The 20,095-nt window shown below is 40.8% G+C and overlaps 2 protein-coding genes across 3 annotated transcripts in view; both read left to right on the top strand.

Moving 5' to 3' along the window:
- CSDE1 (cold shock domain containing E1) overlaps positions 1-4,762 on the top strand; it is a gene marked incomplete at both ends in the record, with an annotated part of 30,081 nt that extends 25,319 nt beyond the window's left edge. For both annotated transcript variants that reach the window (XM_080691128.1, XM_080691127.1), the window contains 4 exons: positions 496-674; positions 1,926-2,089; positions 3,252-3,384; positions 4,715-4,762. In XM_080691128.1, the coding sequence (XP_080547254.1) occupies positions 496-674; positions 1,926-2,089; positions 3,252-3,384; positions 4,715-4,762 (524 nt within the window). The remainder of the gene's footprint in view (positions 1-495; positions 675-1,925; positions 2,090-3,251; positions 3,385-4,714) is intronic.
- Positions 4,763-6,761: 1,999 nt separating this feature from the next.
- Positions 6,762-18,658, top strand: NRAS (NRAS proto-oncogene, GTPase; the record flags this gene model as incomplete). The annotated part of the gene is made up of 4 exons (XM_080692637.1): positions 6,762-6,872; positions 11,011-11,189; positions 16,192-16,351; positions 18,539-18,658. The coding sequence occupies 4 exons, from the start codon at positions 6,762-6,764 to the stop codon at positions 18,656-18,658; spliced, it is 570 nt and encodes a 189-aa protein (XP_080548763.1).
- Between the last annotated feature and the right edge of the window lie 1,437 nt (positions 18,659-20,095).

Genomic DNA, 20,095 nt, shown 5'->3' with positions numbered 1-20,095 from the left:
TGTTTCAAAATAAAGAATAAAAAATAGGGGCTAGAGGTATAGCTCACAGGTAGAATGCTCCTGGGTTTCATTTCCTGTATCGCCCCCCCCCCAAAAAAAATGTTTTTGGCTGGTTGGTTTATATTATGAGGAAGGAGAAGAAGGTAGTAATATGGATAAATTAGGAACCCATAGTACTTAAAATTCAGGTAATGAATTGTAAAAGTTTTTTTGTTGTTGTTTTGTTTTTTTGTTTTGTTTTTTTTTACAAGTTCATAACTGTAGATTAGAAGTGTTCATTAGCTAGTAAGGTATACTAACTTGATACTGATGGTTCAAGTTCTCCTTTGTTTTCATGTTAGTATTTAACATTTAGGGTTCCTTTTAATTTAAGCCTTAAAATATTTTGGGGGGCATAACACATTGGCAGCTATATTTATAGAAGTATTAGGACCACCCACAGAAGACCGTTGTGAAATGATTAGTATTTAGACTTTGTCTTAATTCTCCTTACAGGGGATATGAAAGGTGAGGTGTATCCATTTGGCATTGTTGGAATGGCGAACAAAGGGGATTGCCTGCAAAAAGGGGAGAATGTCAAGTTCCAGTTGTGTGTCCTGGGCCAAAATGCACAGACAATGGCCTACAACATCACACCACTGCGTAGGGCCACAGTGGAGAGTGTGAAAGATCAGGTAAGCTCTGAGTCAGAATTTGATCCTTCTGGGAGTTGGCAACCAAAACCTTAACATTTTTTAGCCAAGAAGGAACCATCAACATTCATTTGGTTTTTATTTTTACTTTTTTTTCCAATTACTTGAGATAGTTTATAAAAATAAGAAGAAACCCTGCCAGGCGTGGTGGCACAAGCTTGTAATCCCTGTGCTTGGGAGGCTGAGACAGGAGGATCATGCAGGTTCAGAGCCAGCCTCAGCTACTTAGTGAGGCTCTCAGCAACTTAGCAAGACCTTGTTTCCAAATAAAATATAAAATAGGTCTGGGAGTGTAGCCCGGAGGTAGAAGGCCCCTGGGTTCCATCCCAGTACCACCAAAAAAAGAAGAAACCCCTAAGAGAAAAAGGTTAATATATAAGCCAAGGAAATAATGAGTGATTATCAGTAATTAATACTATGTAGTGGAGAAATTAAGTTTGGATTGAAGTTTTTCAAAACAAAAGAGCACTACATTTTTTTGTTTGGGGCAGCACTGGGGATGTTGCCCAAGGGCATTCTACCTCCAAGCTACACCTCAGCCCTATTTTTCATTCTTTATTTTGAAACAGGGTTTAACTGAATTGCAAAGGGTCTCTCTCACTCAGTAGCTGAGGCTGCCTGCAAACGGTGATCTTCCTGTCTCAACCTTTCAAATGCTGAGATTACAAGCATGCGCCACCACACCTGCCTTTAAGATTTTACACATTTAAGTCAAAGCTTCTTTTGCAGAATCCACAAACAATGTTTAGAAGTATATAGAAAATAATTATAGGGCAAACAAAATTAGTCCTTGTACCAAAACTTCAGGGAAGTTTATAAATTCTCAGAGGAAACTTTTTTAACGTAAGTACAAAGAGTAACATTTTGTATGGCTAATAGGAAATAGCTATAGACCCAGTTGAATGATTGTAAAGGGACCAAAATGATATTGTTCAAGTAAGGGCTTTTTGATAATCTTTTCTTAATTAAAAATCTATTTCATAATATGTGAAGGAACAAGGCAACTTTATTCATTTTAGATGAGTTTAATATATGTCAGATGGCAGTGGTCTTTAAGATATTTTTTCCCTTTCAAATTGTGTCAAACATACAGCTGAATGAGTATCAGTATTATGTTTTTATAAAACCCCTTTCTGTTACGGGTATGTATTGGTTTTCATTCAAGTAAAGTACCTTTCCTTCCTTTGGGTGTATCCTCTTTTTTAGCTACTGTGTTCTTGTTTTTTCCCCCAGTTTGGCTTCATTAACTATGAAGTAGGAGATAGCAAGAAGCTCTTTTTCCATGTGAAGGAAGTTCAGGATGGCATTGAGCTACAGGCTGGAGATGAGGTGGAGTTCTCAGTGATTCTTAACCAGCGCACTGGCAAGTGCAGTGCCTGTAATGTTTGGCGAGTCTGGTGAGTGTTTTTTGTTGTTGTTGTGGATAGATTCATAACCACCTGTGCTGTCTCTTCTGTAATATCTCCTTTATCATGTTGAGGGTTTTTTTTGTTTTTTGTTTTTGTTTTGTTTTGGCAGTACTGGGGATGGAACCCAGGGATATTCTGGCTCCTTGCTACACCCCTAGTCCTATTTTTTATTCTTTATTTTTGAAACAGGGTCTCAATGAGTTGCAAAGGGCCTAAGTAGCTGAGGCTGTCTGCAAACCGTGATCCTCCTGTCTCAGTCTCCCAAGTGGTAGGATAACAAGTGTGCATCACCATGCCCGACTTTATCATGTTTCTTTACTTTTTCATGCCTGCTTTTCCTTCTCTCCCATTTTTTATTTCTTAATACTTTCTACATCTAATCATTGTCTGACCTTCAGTCTCGACCTGGGCCAGTGAAGCACTTGAGCCCTCTGCTATGCTAGCATTATGTGTGCTATATCTTAAATATAAAAAAATTTTGTAGTTCTATTCTGCCTTTTCTTTCATCAAGTCATTTCTAGGATGTTTGCTGCTTAAAATTTTAACTTTTTAATACCTTAGTTATCCTGATAAGCTGGGATTTTTTTCTTTTTGTTTGTTTTGTGGTGCAGAGGGATAGAACCCAGAGACTTTCTACCTTCCGGCTACACTCCCAGACCTATTTTGTGTTTTATATGGAAACAGGATCTCACCAAGTTGCTGAGAGCCTCACTAAGTAGCTGAGGCTGGTTCAAACCTATGCAGTTCTCCTGTCTCAGCCTCCCAAGTACTGGGATTACAAGCATGCGCCACCACACCTGGCTGCTATTTTATTTTTTAATCTCAATACTTGATACTATTATAGGAGGGCTATTTTGTAAGGTTTTCCACATCTGCTTCCTTTTTTTTAGGCATCTGTGCAACTAGTTTGATCAGAGACATGTCTAGGGTTGTCCCTCACCCAAATGATTCTTCCTGCTCCTACACAATTAGAACTTGAGCTGGGAAAATATAAATTAATTCATCTTTTTGGTCTTCCTAGCTTTTTTGATGAGGCAGTGTGCCTCATTAACAAGTCATTTGGGTAGTCATATAGAAAATACTCTCCTCTGCAAGTACTTAACGTTCTTCATAGCAAGTGAAAACTCTTCTCATCTTTTGACTATTACAGCGAGGGCCCCAAAGCTGTTGCAGCTCCACGACCTGATCGGTTGGTCAATCGCTTGAAGAACATCAGCCTGGATGATGCCAGTGCTCCTCGCCTAATGGTTCTTCGTCAGCCAAGGGGACCAGATAACTCAATGGTATGGTTCAGTGTAAGGGTTGTGGGGTGTCAGCTAACAGGCCAACATATGCTTCTTTTGTTGTTGTTGTTGTTTTGTGGTACTTGAGGGTGGGACTCGGGCTTTTCTACCTCCGGGCTATACTCCCAGGCCTATTGTATACTTTATTTGGAAACAGGGTCTCACTAAGTTGCTGGGAGCTCACTAAGTAGCTGAGGCTGGGTTTGAACCTCTGCGATCCTCCTCTCTCAGCCTCCCAAGCACTGGGATTACAATGTGCCACCACACCCCAGCTCTACTTTTTTTTTTTTTTTTTTTAGGTACTGGGAATTGAACTTCTAGGGGATGTACATTGTATCTATGAGTTATTACACCTTCCAACTTCCATTCTTTTTGTCTATGATTTTGAAGCATGGTCTCACTAAGTTGCTGAGGCTGGCCTCATACCTGTGATCCTCTTATTTCAGCCTACCAAGTATTTCAGTATTGCTTATAACGAACTAGTTAGGATTCCCTATATATTGATTCAACCCCTATTTATTTATTTATTTATATTTATTGGGGTACAGGGGGTTACTGGTGACTGAACCCAGGAGTAGTCTACCTCCAAGATATGTCCCAGCCCTGTCTTATTTTTTTATTTTGAAATAAGCTGTAAGTTGTTGAAGCTAGCTTCAAACCTGCAATCCTCCTGTTTCAGCCTCCCCAGTCCTGGGATTACAGATGTGTGCCACCACACCCAGCTTTCCTTGATATTTTATACATAGTTTAGGTAATGGTTCAGGATTGCTTACAAATAGATACACTTCTAGGAAAGAATTGTAGTGGTTATGATAATTAAAAATACTACTTAGCTGGCCATGGTGGCACATGCTTGTAATCCCTTCATTTGGGCGGCTGAAGCAAGCGGATCCAGGTTCGCGGCCAGCCTCAGCTACTTAGTGAGGCCCTCTACAACTTGGTGAGACCCTGTTTCAAAGAATTAAAAATAGGGCTGTGGGTGTAGCTCAGAGGTAGAATGCCCCTGGGTTCCATCTCCAGTGCCATAATAATAATAATAATAATGCTTGCCGGGCTTGATGGCGCATGTAATCCCCAGTACCTGAACGGCTGAGACAATAGGATTGCATAAATTCGAAGCCAGCCTCAGCAAATTAGTGAGATCCTGTTTCCAAATAAAAAATATAAAATAGGTCCAGAATATAGCCCAGAGATAGAAAGTCCCTGGGTTCTATCCCCACTACCAAAAATAATAATAATAAATAATGCTTTTATAGTTTATTTTGGTATTATGAATGTACTGAGATTATCATGCACCCAAGTCATTAACTGTAATTTTATTTCCTCACAGGGATTTGGTGCAGAAAGAAAGATCCGTCAAGCTGGTGTCATTGACTAACCATATCCACAAAGCACATCATTAACCCACTATGATCAAGTTGGGGGGATTCTGGTGAAGGGTTCTGAATATCTCCCTCTTCATCCCTCCCAAAATCTGGAATACGTATTCTATTGAGCTATTACACCAGTTTTAACACCTTCCTCGTGTTATGTTTAAAAAAATAAATAAATTTAAGAAACCATTTTAAAATTATGCACAGTTGCAGCCTGGGAAAACTTAAGGTGGCGCCTTATAGTATCAATTTTAGGAGCTTTATTTGGTGCATTTAACGCAACTGGTAATTGCAAAATCCACTTCGCCTGTGTAAGTGAAAAATACAGACTGTTATCTTGTTGGCCCTATGAAATTCTGCACTTGATATTTAGTATATACTCTACCTTCATTACTTTTGGCAAGATGTTCTGCCTTAGCACTCAGTTGCATTATTTCTTTCTTGTTCGTTATGCTTTAAATCTGAGGACAATATGAGGGTAGAATATATTACCTTTTAAAAATTACAAAATTTGTATAGGCAAACCATTTTCCTAAGTTGATGGCCAAATGTTAAAATGTTATTTTTCATATCATTTATAATCTCATCACAATCCACTTAACGAGGTTTGGTTAGATTTCAGTGAAAATTATCTTCCAGAGTAGTTTTTTTTTTTTTCTTCCTGGGATGGGGGGGGTAAATAACTTTACTATGATTAGTATGTATGGTGCAGAATTTCATGCAAATGAAGTGTGCCAGCAGTGGTAATTTAAACATATTTAAACAACAAAAAGGACGAATGCACAAACTCGCTGCTGCTTAGATCACTGCAGCTTCTAGGACCCAGTTTCTTTTACTGATTTAAAAAACAAAACGGAAAAAAAAAATAAAAAAGTTGTGCCTGAAATGAATCTTGTTTTTTTTATAAGTAGCCGCCTGGTTCCTGTGTCCTGTACAATACAGGCACGTGACCCTGGGTGTAGCTTCTGTTCAACTTTCTATCACGGGAATGGATTGGTCTGATTTCTTGGCCCTCATCTTGAATTGGCCACATGCAGGGTCCCTGGCCAGTGGACTGAAGACATTGTCTAAGATGACAAGGGTCTGCTCAGGGGATGTGGGGGAGGGCGCTTTAATCTTCCCCGTTGTTTGAGGTTTTGATCTCTGGGTAAAGAGGCCATTTATCTTTGTAAACGCGAAACATTTTTGCTTTCTCCAATTTTCTGTTAATGGCGAAAGAATGGAAGCGAATAAAGTTTTACTGATTTTTGAGACTAGCCGCTAGCGCTTTCATTATTGGAACGTCCAGTGCGGGAGGGCGCGCCTGGGTGCGGCCGCCGCGTGACTCCGGGGCGGCCCACGTGGCCGGGGCGGGGACTCGGCGCCGTCGCCGGCTGATGATGTAGAGGGTGCGGCCGGAAGTGCCGCTCCCTGGTGGGGGCTGTTCATGGCGGTTCCGGGGTCTCCAGCATTTTACCCAGTGGACGTCCAAAATCTGTGTGAAGCGGGGACGGCAGAACTTGAGGTAAGGGTCTGGCGTCCCTGGCGTCGGGCTTGAAGACCCGCGCGCGTCACGTCGGTGCCGGGAGTCGAGTGGAATCCTCGCGTTGGAGACAAAGGCCTTGGACGGGGGTTCTTGGTTTGGGGCCCTTCGTGGGGCGATCTCGAAACAGAAGGGGTAATGGGAAGGGGTCGCGGCTTGTAGGCGGCCCCCAGAGCTGAGGAGGCTTGCGGGAGGAGTCGGAAGGGGGGGTTTCCTTTACCTTAGGTTGAGGGCGGAGCCCAGGCACGGTTGAAAAGTAGACGCGGGTGTGGTAGGCAGGAGGCATTTGCTCAGAAATACGAGGCCACGCTAATTAGAGGTTTTTGTGTTCCTGAATCACTTTGAAAGGTGGAAGGGCACGTGAATGGACTCGGTACATTTCAAACAATGGTTTTAGTTATTGTTATGTATTATAGAAAGCTTTAAAGTGCTTGCCAGTTAACCCTGACTGCTGCTTTCCCACAGGTTCTTGCTGGTGTGAAATGACTGAGTACAAACTGGTGGTGGTTGGAGCAGGTGGTGTTGGGAAAAGCGCACTGACAATCCAGCTAATTCAGAACCACTTTGTGGATGAATATGATCCCACTATAGAGGTGAGACCCACTGGTCTTCCACCGATTGATTGACCTGAACTCTCACCTTCAGTTTTCCCATATCCATATCCTTTGTCTTTTTTCTTCTCTTTTCTTTTCTTTTCTTTCTTTTCTTTTCTTTTTTCTATTTTTCTTTTTCTTTTTCTTTTTTTTCACAGTACTGGGGATGAAACTCAGGAGCATTCTACCTTTGAGGTATGCCCCCAGCCCTATTTTTTATTCTTTATTTGGAAACTGTTTCACTGAGTTGCAAAGGGCCTCACTAAGTAGCTGAGGCTGTCCTCAAACCAAGATCGTTCTGTCTCCGCCTCCCAAATGGGGCAATTATAAGTCTGTGCCACCATGCCCAGCTTTTTTAAAAAAAATTTAAAGAGGAAAACAGGAAACAAAAGTTATTTTGGATACTGCATTCAGTACTAGAGTAAAGCTTTCACTGTTTATAAGAGTTCATTTTCATTAGATGATATAGTCCATTTAAAGTTTACAGTTTGAATTTTTGAATTCAGGTTTTTTTAAATAAATAACAGCTCTTTTATTTATTTATTTTTAATTTATTTGTATTGGTGATGACAGCTCTTTTAAGTAGAAATGCATGGGGCCAGGTGTGATGACATGCCCTGGCCACTTGGGAGGCAGAGTCAAGAACATCTCAAGATCAGGATCACACACACACACACACACACACACACACACACACACGAAGAGACTGGTTTTATAGGAAATATGATGGAGATATAAGACTTTGTGTGTGTGTGTGTGTGTGTGTGTGTGTGTGTGTGTGTGTGTATGTGTTGGTAGGGATTGAACTGGGAAACATTTTACCTCCGGGCTATACCCCTAGTCCTGAAATAACCTATCTTCTTCCTATGTTAACCCTCCAAATCGTGGGATTACAAGCGTGAGCCACCATACCCGGCTAGTTTTTATTCTTCTGCTAGTTGAGGTTATTGAAACAACTTGATATTGAGTCATGTCCCTATTTGCAGTTTATTTGTTATGTGATCTTGAAAAAATTGTTTACTCTCTCAGCCTCATTTTCATTGCATATTAAGTTACTGTAAACTTGTTCTGAAAAAATCAAGTAAATGGGTAAATTATTTGTGAATGGTAAAGCACTGCATAATAGTTTGTACTTAAGGATTCTTTATCATGGGATTTCATGGTACAGATTGGCCTCGATGAAGTGACAGCTACGACTCAGTAAAAGGTTTTGTAATTTTTTTCAATTTAAAAATGTCTTAACTTTAGAGATTATTTTAACCTACCCTTTCCACTACCTTGCTACTTGGTGTTTAATTACTGATTTTGATATAACCATTATTAAAAATTGATTGCAGCTGGATGTGGTGGCACACGCTTGTAATCCTCGTGCTTGGGAGGCTGAGACAGGTTCGAAGCCAGCCTCAGCTACCGAGTGAGGCTCTCAGCAACTTAGTGAGACCCTGTTTCCATAAGTAAAATATAAAATAGGTCTGGGAGTATAGCCGGGAGGTAGAAAGCCTCTAGGTTCCACCCCCAGTACCACCAAAAAATAAATAATAAAGAGCTGGCAGCTGGGTGTGATGGTAGCACACACTTGTAATTCCGGTGTTGGAGGTTGAAATAGAGGGATCAAAGGTTCGCAGCCAGCCTAAGCTACTTAGTGAACTGTTTCAAAATAAGAATAAAAAATTAGGCTGGACGAGCTGGGTGTGGTGACGCAAGCTTATAATCCCCGCGCTTGGGAGGCAGGTTGGAAGCCAGCCTCGCTTGCTTAAGAGACCCTGTTTCTGAATAAAAATATAAAAAAATAGGTCTGGGAGTGTAGCCCAGAGGTAGAAGGGTTTCCGGGAACCCCAGTACCACCAAAAAGAAAAAAAAAGGCTGGAGGTGTAGCTGGGAGGTAAAATGCCCCTGAGTTCAACTCCCAGTACCCCTCACTCCAAAAAAATGCTGGGAGTATAGCCCAGAGGTAGAATGCCCCTGTTCTAATCCCAGTACCACCAAAATAAAAAAAAGTTGCAATATTTTTCATGGTTTTATTTATTTCTATTTTATTTATTTATTTTTGCGATACTGGGGATGGAACTCTGTGGCATTCTATATCCAAGCGATACCCCTAGCCCTAGTTTTTATTCTTTATTTTGAAACAGGGTCTGACTTAGTTGTAAAGAGCCTCACTAAGTAGCTGAGGCTGTCCGCAAACCACAATCCTCCTGTCTCAGTCTCCCAAATGCTGGGATTACAAGCGTGCACCACCACACCTGGCCTGAACATTCTTTTTGAACATGTTTTTAAAGATTATAGAACATTTGAGTGGCAGCCTCTTGGGATAGGACATCTCCATTTGGATAGAGTACAAATAAAAGAAAAAAGAAGTAGAATGGTAATGCTTTTTTAACACTGGGTCAGAAAAAAGTGTTGTGAGAGCTGGATGGCCTTGAGCAAAACACATAATCACTGGGAGCCTCCGTGTTCATCGTCATAAATGGAAAAGATTAATAATAATGTCACCCACTACACCTGGCTACAGCTTAATTTTTGAGAGTTAATTTACATAAGTAAAATTCATAAGTCTTATGTTTACAGCTCAGGTTCCATTTGTATATACTCATGTAACAGCCAACAAGATGACACTGTAGAACATTTCCAGTACCAAAAGTTTTCTCAAGTATAAAGACATTATTAAAATGATTGTTGTAAGTCCAAATTAGAAGGTTTTTGTTGTTTTATTTTTGTGTGTGTGTTCATTTTTTTAGTTTTGTGTGTGTTTTCATTTTGTTTTGTTTTGTGGTAATAGGTATTGAGCACAGGGCATGTTGCATGGTAGGCAAGCTCTCTACTACTGAGCTGTACATGTGACCCTATTTTATTTTTTTATTGTTTGCAGTACTAGGGATGGAACCCAAGGGCATTCTATCTCAGAGCTACACCCCTAACCCTATTTTTTATTCTTTATTTTGAAACAGGGTCTTCTCACTAAGTTGCCAAGGGCCTCACTAAGTAACTGAGGCTGTGCACAAACTGCGATCCTCCTGCCTCAGCCTCCTGAATGCTGGGATTACAAGCATACACCACCATACCTGGCTTATTTTATTTTGAGATGAGATCTCACTAAGTTTCCTGGGCTGGCCTTGAATTTGGAATCCTCCTGCCTCAGCTTCCCAGATAGCTGGAATTAGAAGTATGCAGCCAGCTGGGAGTATTTTTTATGTGATTAGGCCTGAGGAATTAATTGTACCCTTTTTTTTTTTTTTTGGAAATTATAGGAATTTGAGGAAAATTTCTCAAAGATAGAGTATTATGATGAGGAAAACATTTTTGTTATTAATCCTCCCTGAGTGTTGATCATGGTGACACATACCTCTAATCCTAGTATTTAGGAGGCTGAGACAGGAGGATCCCAGGTTTGAGGCCAGCCTCCAACCTAGCCGGACCCTGTTTCAAGCAAAATATAATAAGGGCTGGATTTGTAGTTCGGAGGTAGAATGTTCCAGGACCACAAAAAAAGAAAATTATCCCTAAAACAAAGTATTTGTATATTTAGTCATATAGAAATGTTTCTGTATCCAAGGCTAGATTATAATGGCAAAGGTATGCATAGTTTTTTTGTGTGGTTTTTCTTTTTTGTGGTACTAAGGATTGAACCTAGAGGCCTTCTGCCTCCAGGCTACACTCTCAGTCCTCTTCATTTTTATTTTGAAACAGGGTCTTGCTGAGTTGCTGAGAGTCCCCCCAAGTTGTTGAGGCTGGCCTCAAACCTGTGATCTTCCTGTCAGCCTCCCAAGGGCTGGGATTACAAGTGTGCACCACCACACCCAGTATACATAGATTTTTAGAAGTAAAATAAATAGCTCAAGTAAAACAGTCTACTTCATAGCCTAGCAAAACACTGTGAACTCACTCTTTATAGTTTCCTAAGTGCAGTAGAGCAGTCATTTGAATTGCTTTTTTTTTTTTTAAGGATTTGTGACCTTTTTCAAAACTGACATTAAATATTTTGTTTATGATTATCTATTAGCAGTTTTGGGGACAGACCAGATAGAAATAGACTCGAACTCTTATAAGTTTATTTATCCTTGTCAAAAACATTGTGTTCCCTGTAGATTTTAATAAAAATTGATCTCCCTCTCTCCTTGCCCCACCTCCCCACTCCCAGGATTCTTACCGAAAACAGGTAGTAATAGATGGTGAAACCTGTCTGCTGGACATACTGGATACAGCTGGCCAAGAGGAGTACAGTGCCATGAGAGACCAATACATGCGGACAGGCGAAGGCTTCCTCTGTGTGTTTGCCATCAATAACAGCAAATCATTTGCAGATATTAACCTCTACAGGTACTTCCTAGGAGCACTTCTTCCTGAAGAGTAATCTTAAGTATGTTCTGAAACATGAGGTCATGAGGATGCCATTCTCAGGAAAGATGCAGCTCTTTGTGTGAAGAGTTGGTTTTAGGTTGCTTGATACTGAGAATCTAGGGTTATTCGTGGAAATCAGTACTGGAATTTATATAATTTGCTGGTACTATAATGTTTGATAATACACATATGAAGCTTGTTACTAGACACAGTCCAGAACTGGAAGCATTGTAATGAAAAAATCATAAAGGAATTTCAAAGAGGAAAATACTTCTGCGATGTATCCTAATGACGATAGAAAACAGGGAATAAATAAAAATGAAAGCCAGGCAAAGAAACATAAAGATGGACATTTGCCATAGTAACATAAAATTTCAAGGCTAAGCTGGGCGTGGTGGCACACGCTTGGGATCCCCTGAGACAGGAGGATCGTGCAGTTTCGAAGCCAGCCTCGGCTGGTTTAAGAGACCCTGTTTCCAAATAAAATATAAAATAGCCAGGAGGTAGAAGGCCCCTGGGTTCCATACCTAGTACCACACAAAAAAAATTCAAGGCTAGATTGGACCAAAAAAAAATCTAGCACAACATTCTTTTTTGTGGTACTGTGAATGGAGCCCAGGGGTTTTTCTACCTCTGGGCTACACTCCAAGACCTATTTTATATTTTATTTGGAAACAGGGTCTAAGTAGCTGAGTCTGGCTTCAAACCTGTGTGATCCTCCTGTCTCAGCCTCCGAGTGCTGGAATTACGAGCATGTGACGCCACGCCCGGGTTTTGTACAACATTCTAATTTTACAGAATCAGAAAGAGTTCAGGAAGTCGTGTGTTGGGTTTTGAAGTTATGATTGTTAGTAGTAAGAGCCAGGACCCAAAACCTAGGACTCCTTTTTCTTAGCTCAGTGTGTGTTTGTTTTGCACTAATGGGTATGGAACGTAGGGACATTTTACCTTTGAGCCACCCTCATCCCTATTTTTTGTTCTTTATTTGGAAACAATGTCTCACTGAGTTGCAAAGGCCCTCACTAAGTAGCTAAGGCTGGCATGAACCATGATCTTCCTGTCTCACCCTCCCAAATGCTGGGATTACAAGTGTGCACCACCACATCCAGCTTATCTCATTGTTCTTTTTTTTTTTCGGGTCTGGGGATGGAACCCAGGGGCATTTGACCTCTGAGCTACACCCCCTGCCCACTTTTTTTTTTTATTATTCTTTGTTTTGAAACCGGGTCCTACTGAGTTGCAGAGGGCCTCACTAGGTAGCCAGGCTGTCCGCGAACCACGATCCTCCTGTCTCAGCCTCCCAAATGCTGGGATTACAAGCGTGCACCCCCACGCCTGGCTATCTCATTGTTCTTTAAGCAGAAAATGTAATGGTTAAAGCAGAAAATATAATGGTTAAAATTTACATATATATATATAAATTAGGTCTGGGAGTGTAGCCCGGAGGTAGAAGGGTTTCCAGGAAACCCAGTACCACCAAATAAATAAATAAATAATAAAAAATAGGATTGAGTATGTAGCTTGGAAGTAGAATGCTTCTGGGTTCAATCCCTAGTACCACCAGAAAAAAAAAAAAAAAAAAAGACTAAGCCATGCCTGTAATCTCCCCAGTATTTAGGAGGTTAGACAGGAGGATAGCAGATTTGAGGCCAGCCTCGGCAATTGAGCAAGATCCTGTTTCTAAACAAAAATTAAAAGGACTAGGGGAGGAGGGTAGCTTGGAGGTAGAATGCCCCTGGGTTCAATCTCCAGTACCACCAAATAATAGGCTGTATCTGGGCAGGATGGCTGAGATAGGATCAAGGCCAACCTCAGCTCAGCAACTCAACAAGACCTTTTTTTAAATTTTTTTTTTTTAATGTTTTCTAGCTGGAGACACCCCCAGCCCCTTTGTATGTGTGCATGTGTTGGGGGGGTGGGTACTGGGGATTGAACCCAGGGGTATTCTATCTCCAAGCTACATCCTCAACCCTATTTTTTATTTTGAGACAGGGTCTTGTTAGGTTAATGAGTGTCTTATTACTTGCTGAGGATATCACTGAACCTGCGATTCTTCTGTCTCAGCCTCCCAAGTACTGGGATTACAGGAATGTGCCAGCTTTTCAAGACTCTTTAAAAAATTAGACTTGCTGGGCATGGTGGTGCACGCTTGTAATCCCTGCGCTTGGGAGGCTGAGACAGGAGGATTGCACGGGTTCAATGCCAGCCTCAGCTACTTAGTGAGGCTTTCAGCAACTTAGTGAGACCCTGTTTCCAAATAAAATATAAAAAAAGGTCTAGGAGTATAGCCTGGAGGTAGAAAGCCTCTGGGTTCCACCCCCAGTACCACAAAAAAAAAAAAAAAAAAAAAAAAAAATTAGACTTGTTTTCAAAATAAGTAAAGAAAGAAAGTTTAAAGGGCCTGGGGGTAGCCAGGCATGGTGGTGCATGCTTGTAATTGCAACATTTGGGAGGCTGAGACAGGAGGATCTCAATTCAAAGACAGCCTCAGCTACTACTTAGTGAGGCCCTTTGCAACTCAGTGAGACCATTTCAAAATAAAGAATTAAAAAAGGGCTGGGGGTATAGCTCGGGGGTAGAATGCCCCTGGGTCTCATCCCCAGTAATGCAAAAATTAAAAAAGGAAAAGGCCTGAGAGTATAATTTGGAGATCAAATGCCTCCTAGATTCAGTCCTCAGTCTCCCCCCCTCAAAAAAAAGAGTATGTGCTCTGCCTAGTTTGTAACTTGGCTTCAACATTTATTAGCTTTGTGACGTTAGGCAAGCTATTAAATCTTTTCTCAGCTTTCTTATCCATAAAAAGGATATAATAGTACCTACCTCATAAGTTGTTTTGAAGATTAAATGAATTAAGAGTATGTAGACCACTCAGAACTGGTCTTGGCCCATAGTAAATACATTATAAGTGGTCTGCGCGCAGCCTTGAGTCCTGGCTTTATATTCTGGCATAAGAACATGTCTGCTTTCAGAAGCAGTTCAAAACTGAGTTCAATGGTTTTTTTTCTAGACTTTATTTCCCATTTTTCTCTCTGGTAATACTATCAGTATAGTCAGTCCTCTGTATTAAAAGATTTTTTTTTTTTTTTTTTTTTTTTTTGGTGGTACTGGGGATGGAACCCAGGGAACTTCTAACTCCGGGCTATACCCCCAGCTCTATTTTTAATATTTTATTTGGAAATAGGGTCTCACTAATTTGTGGAGGGCCTCACTAAGCTGCTGAGGCTGCTTCGAATCTGTGATCCTTCCGTCTCAGCCTCCCAAGTACTGGGATTACAAGTGTGTGCACCACCATACCTGGCTTGTATTCAAAGATTTCATCTTCTCAGATTCAGCCAAAATGCTTCTTTACTAAACATGTGTAGAATTTTTTATGTCATTCCCTAAATAATGAAGTGTAACATCTGTTTGCATAGCATCTGCATTGTATTATGTGTCATAAGTAATCTAGAGATGATTTAAGTATTAGGAGGATATGCATAGATTATATGCGAATACATTATTTTATAAAAGACAAGCATCAGATTTGGTGTTTATTGAGGGGCACATCCTGGAACCAGTTTCCCATGGATATCAAGGAAAGACTGTACTTAATAAAGTGCCCAATGCCTGACTGTCGTCTAATAAATATTCATGGAATTTCTAGGTGCTACTTTTTTCTTCCATCTATGCCCTCCTGTAGACCAAAAAATATTAAAGCATCTTATTTAAAAAGAAAAAAACATGTGTAGTGTAGTACATGTTGAAAAATAGGCTTAAGAAGTGAGGCAAAGAGAAAGGTCAGAAGATGGAGCTGAATTAGGAATGAGCTTATTCTGCGATTGTACATGTAGCCCCAGTGACCTTTCAGATTTGACAGCTATTATCAAAAGGGAAGTAACCAACTGAAAGTTTCAATATCTGTATGCTAGAAACAAATCAGTTGCTCAGAAGAAGCAGAATTAAAGTGACATCAGAAAGAAATTTTCTCTGATCCTCAAAGAGAGTCACTTAATATAAAGAGCAGTACAGACACAATGACACAGCCTCGGTACTTAAGGTTGACTTAATATTCCTTAACATAGGCTACTACCATCACACCAAAGTACAGTTTTGCAAATGACCAGTGAAATGCAGTTCAGGTATATAGTTGTGTGGATCCAAGGCCAAAGTCCAGAGTCTATCTAGTATAGTAGCAACAACTAGAAGTGGTTATTTACATTCAAATTTACTAAAATTAAGTAAAACCTAAAAATTAATTCCTTGGCCACATTAGCAACTGACTTCTAAAGTGCTCAGTCTACATGTGACTGGTGACTACCATGTTGGACAGGGGAGATAGACCGACTCTTAACTGCTGTGTAGTATGTGTTAATATGTTCTTGAAGAGGACTGTTTTTGGGTTCCAGATCCTCCAGAACCCACCTCCTTCCTTAAGAGCAATCTGGTGTTTTGTTTTAGGCTTCACCTACAATTTTGTTAAGAAAAGAGATTTGGGTATGATCCATCTTGCAAAATAGATTACTTTATATTAAATCCTGTCACTCCCAGCTGGGCATGGTGGCGCACGCTTGTAATCCCAGCATTCAGGAGGCTGAGACTGGAGGATCGTGGTTCGAGGACAGCCTCAGCTACTTAGTGAGGCCCTCTGCAACTCAGCGAGACCTGGTTTCAAAATAAAGAATAAAAAATAGGGCAGGAGGTATAGCTCAGAGGTCAAATGCCCCTGGGTTCTGCCCCCAGACCCACAAAAATAAATAAATAAATAAATCCTGTCACTCCCAAGGGAACTTCAAAAAGTTATTTAGAGGCAATGAGTTTTACTTTTCTATTTCAGACCTTAATCTAGAGTGTAATATTTAGTTGCCAATTCTGTCCAGAGCGAAGCTCTGGAGAACCCAGGGATTAGGAACTATGACAGGGTAAAATTTATTTTGCCTGACTGGTTTATTCCTTCCTGAAACCTTGTTTTTCTTATGTTCTGATAATGCATTCCCTGTTGTAGGGAGCAGATAAAGCGAGTAAAAGACTCCGATGATGTACCTATGGTGCTGGTAGGAAACAAGTGTGATTTGCCAACAAGGACAGTTGACACAAAACAAGCCCATGAATTGGCCAAGAGTTATGGGATTCCATTCATCGAAACCTCAGCAAAGACCAGACAGGTATGGTAGGACTTTGAGCATCTTTGTTAAGGATCAAGTTAGAAAAGCTTGGTTCTTTGACTCTGGAAGAGAAGAGATTGGATCCATATTCTTCTTTCTTTCTTTCTTTCCTTCCTTCCGTCCGTCCGTCTGTCTGTCTGTCTTTCTTTCTTTCTTGTACTGGGGGTGGAACCCGGCACTGTACCTCTGATCCAGCCTTATTTTTTTAGTCTTTTTATTTTTTGAAACAAGGTCTCACTGAGTTGGGAGGGCCTAAGTAGCTAAGGCTGTCTGCAAACCACATCATTTGGTCTCAGCCTCCTGAATGCTAGGATTACAAGCATGCACTGCCACCACACCCAGCTGTTTTTTATTTTTGAAATAGGGTCTCACTGCATTGCAAAGGGCCTCACTAAGTATCTGAGGCTGTCAGTGAACCGTGATCCTCCAGTCTCAGCCTCCCGAATGCTGAGATTGCAAGGGTGTGCCACCACATCCAGCTTGTGTGGGTGTGGGTGTGTGTTACTAGGGATTGAACCCAGGGGTATTTTACTCCTAGCTACATCCCCAGCTCTGTTTTTTATTTCATTTATTTTGTGGGTATGGGGATGGAACCCAGGGGCATTTGACCTCCAAACTACACCCCATGCCCTGTTTTCTATTCTTTATTTTGAAACAGGGTCTTGCAAAGTTGTGGAGGGCCTCACTCAGTAGCTGAGGCTGTCTGTGAACCTGTGATCCTCCTGTTTCAGCCTCCCAAGTATGAGGATTACAAGCATGTGCCACCACGCCCGGCTTTGTTCTGGATTTCTAATTGTGTTTGTTTGTTTGTTTGTTTGTTTGTTTGTTTGTGGCGGGTCTGGAGATGGAACCCAGGGTTATTTGACCTCTGAGCTACACCCCCTGCCCTATTTTTTATTCTTTATTTTGAAACAGGGTCTCACTAAGTAGTAGCTGAGGCTGTCCACGAACTCTGATCCTCCGGTCTCAACCTCCCAAATGCTGGGATTACAAGTGTGCACCACCACGCCCGGCTTTCTAATTGTGTTCTTTTTTTTATCTTCAAGTTTTTACCCAAATTGAATTTCCTAATATTCAAATAGAGCGTTTTTATTCCTGTATTAGTAATCACAACTATTTCTAGTAAAGACCCTTGATTGAGATATTTATAAACATTAGTCCTTTTTCCATTTGGGTGATTGGTATTGATGGAAACCAATCAGTGGAACCATTAGATATGGTAGCTCTGAGCTGAGCATGTTGACACACACTTTGTAATCCTAGTCCTTGAGAGGCTGAGACAGGACTATTGCACAGGTTTGAAGCCAGCCCCAGCTACTTAGGCTCTCAGCAACTTAGTGAGACTCTGTTGCCAAACAAAATATAAAATAGGTCTGGAAGTATATCCCATTTGTAGAAAGGTCCTGGGTTTCATCGACCCAATACCACAAAATAATAAATAAATGGGGCTGGGGTTGTAGCTCAGAAGTAGAATGCTCCTGGATACAATCCTGAGTACTGCAGGAAAACAAAAAGGTAGCTCTGTTCTGCATGTCCCACATTACCCTTTATCCTTGCTGGAATGTGTTCTTGCAAAATAGGCTATTTGTATATCAGGGTTTTTTTTGTTGTTGTTGTTTTGTTTTGTTTTGTTTTTGTGGTACCTGGGATGGAACCCAGGGACATTCTACCTCCGAGTGACACCCCAGCCCTATTTTTCATTATTTTGAAACAGGGTCTTATTAAGTTGTAAAGGGCCTCACTAAGTAGCTGAGACTGTCCTCAAACTGTGATCCCCCTGTCTCATTCTCCCAAATGCTGGGATTAAAAGCATGCACCACTATGCCCAACTTGTTTATCAGCTTATTAATGTGCTAAATTTTAAGTCCACATAAAGTGTCATTGACAGCTGGGTGTGCTGGCGCACACTTATAATTCCAGCATTTGAGGGGCTAAGACAGGATTGTAGTTCGTGGACAGCCTCAGCTACTTAGGCCATTTGCAACTTAGTGAGACGCTGTTTCAAAATAAAGAATAAAAAATAGGGCTGGGGTGTAGCTCAGAGGTAGAATGCCCCTGGGTTCAATCCCCAGTACAGCAAAAAAAAAAAAAAAAAAAAAAAAAAATGAGAGAGAGAGAGTCATTGAGAACTTATATTTGAATTATATCAGTTGATATGTCTTTACCATTTTCTTTCCCTTTTCATAGGGTGTTGAAGATGCGTTTTACACACTGGTAAGAGAAATACGCCAGTATCGAATGAAAAAACTCAACAGCAGTGATGATGGGACCCAAGGCTGTATGGGGTTGCCATGTGTGGTGATGTAACCAGGTGAGCACGTGACCTCCTGACCTGTCAGTCTCACTATCATCAGGCAGCTTGGAGGAGTCTGTCACTGACTCTGCTGCTGTTTAACTCAGTTTCTGCGTACTTGCAGCTATATAATAACCTATGCCTCATTTCTTTTTCTTTCTTTTTTTTTTTTTTTGAAGATTTAAAGTTTATTAAAAGATAGAAGTACAGAGGATAGGTACAGCTCCATACCAGAGTGGCATGGAGGGGTGACTCGAATGAATACACCCCCATGACTCATTTCTACCACTGAGCTACATTCCCATCCTTTTTTATTTTTTATTTTTATTACGTTGCATACACTGGCCTTGAACTTGGAATCCTCCTGCCTCAGCCTCCTGAGTAGCTTGGATTATAGATGTGCACCACCAGGCCCAGCATATTTAACATATTCTTAAAACATTTATTTATTCTACAGTTCTACAGACAGCTTTATATTTTGTATATAATAGAAATTAGAAAATATTTTTATGTATGAGAAGGGAGGTATTAGGGATTGTTAAGGATTGAACCCAGAGGCAGCTTCATAAGTTCTATGATTACAGGCATGTACCACCAGGCCTGGCATGGAAGATACTATGTAAAAAATGTATGTATACTATGTTCTTGGCATAGACCTGAGTTTGAATGATCATTATATAGAAACTAAATGATAGTAGCATGTGTGTATTCTTTTTTTATAGATATTTACAAAGTTCTGTCATCAGAAAAGAGCCACTGTCAAGGTAGGACAAGTTAGAAGTACATCATGATAGTTCTGAAGCTGTGTGCTTCGGTGTCATCGTCGTCCTTGCGCTTGCTTGTGTCACACTCCACGTGTGCCGCTTACCCACACCCCTCTCTGTTGCAGCTGCACTGGACCCTGGTCCTGACTTCCCTGGAGGAGGAGTGTCCCTGTCGCTCTCTTCATCTCAGAAGCTCCTGCCACTTCCCCAGCTCAGGAGATGAGCACAGCAGTCTCACTTGAGAACCTCTCAGAATAACTACCTCCTCACTTGGTTGTCTGACCAGAGAAATGCACCTCTTGTTCCTACCCAGTAGTTTTCTACCCTGGGTTCTACCCTGTAGAAACAAATACACCTCTGCCACCCAGGTTTTTCATCTGAAAAGCAATTTGTGCTCTGAAACAGAGAACCAAACTAGACACGATATTCTGTTGAAAACAGTTTCTTGAGCTCTAAAATAGCAACTATTGGTGATTGTTTTTCTTTGTACTGTCAAAGTTGGACCTGACAAAATTAGTTTTTGGAGAAATGGCATTAATTACTGTTTTGCCAAGAGTATAATTAGTGTTGCTGATTAGTTGATATGTAATATGATCAGCTGCATTCTATAAACTGGCATCTGCTCTGTATTCATAAATACTGACCTTTGAGTCTATCCTAGTTTCTCAGCTTTCATGAAATTAAATC

Source organism: Muscardinus avellanarius, assembly GCF_963383645.1.
Source record: "Muscardinus avellanarius genome assembly, chromosome: 3".
Classification (NCBI taxonomy): domain Eukaryota; kingdom Metazoa; phylum Chordata; class Mammalia; order Rodentia; family Gliridae; genus Muscardinus; species Muscardinus avellanarius.
The sequence above is the reverse complement of the archived record's forward strand: the minus strand, read 5'-3'. Positions and strand labels throughout refer to the sequence as shown.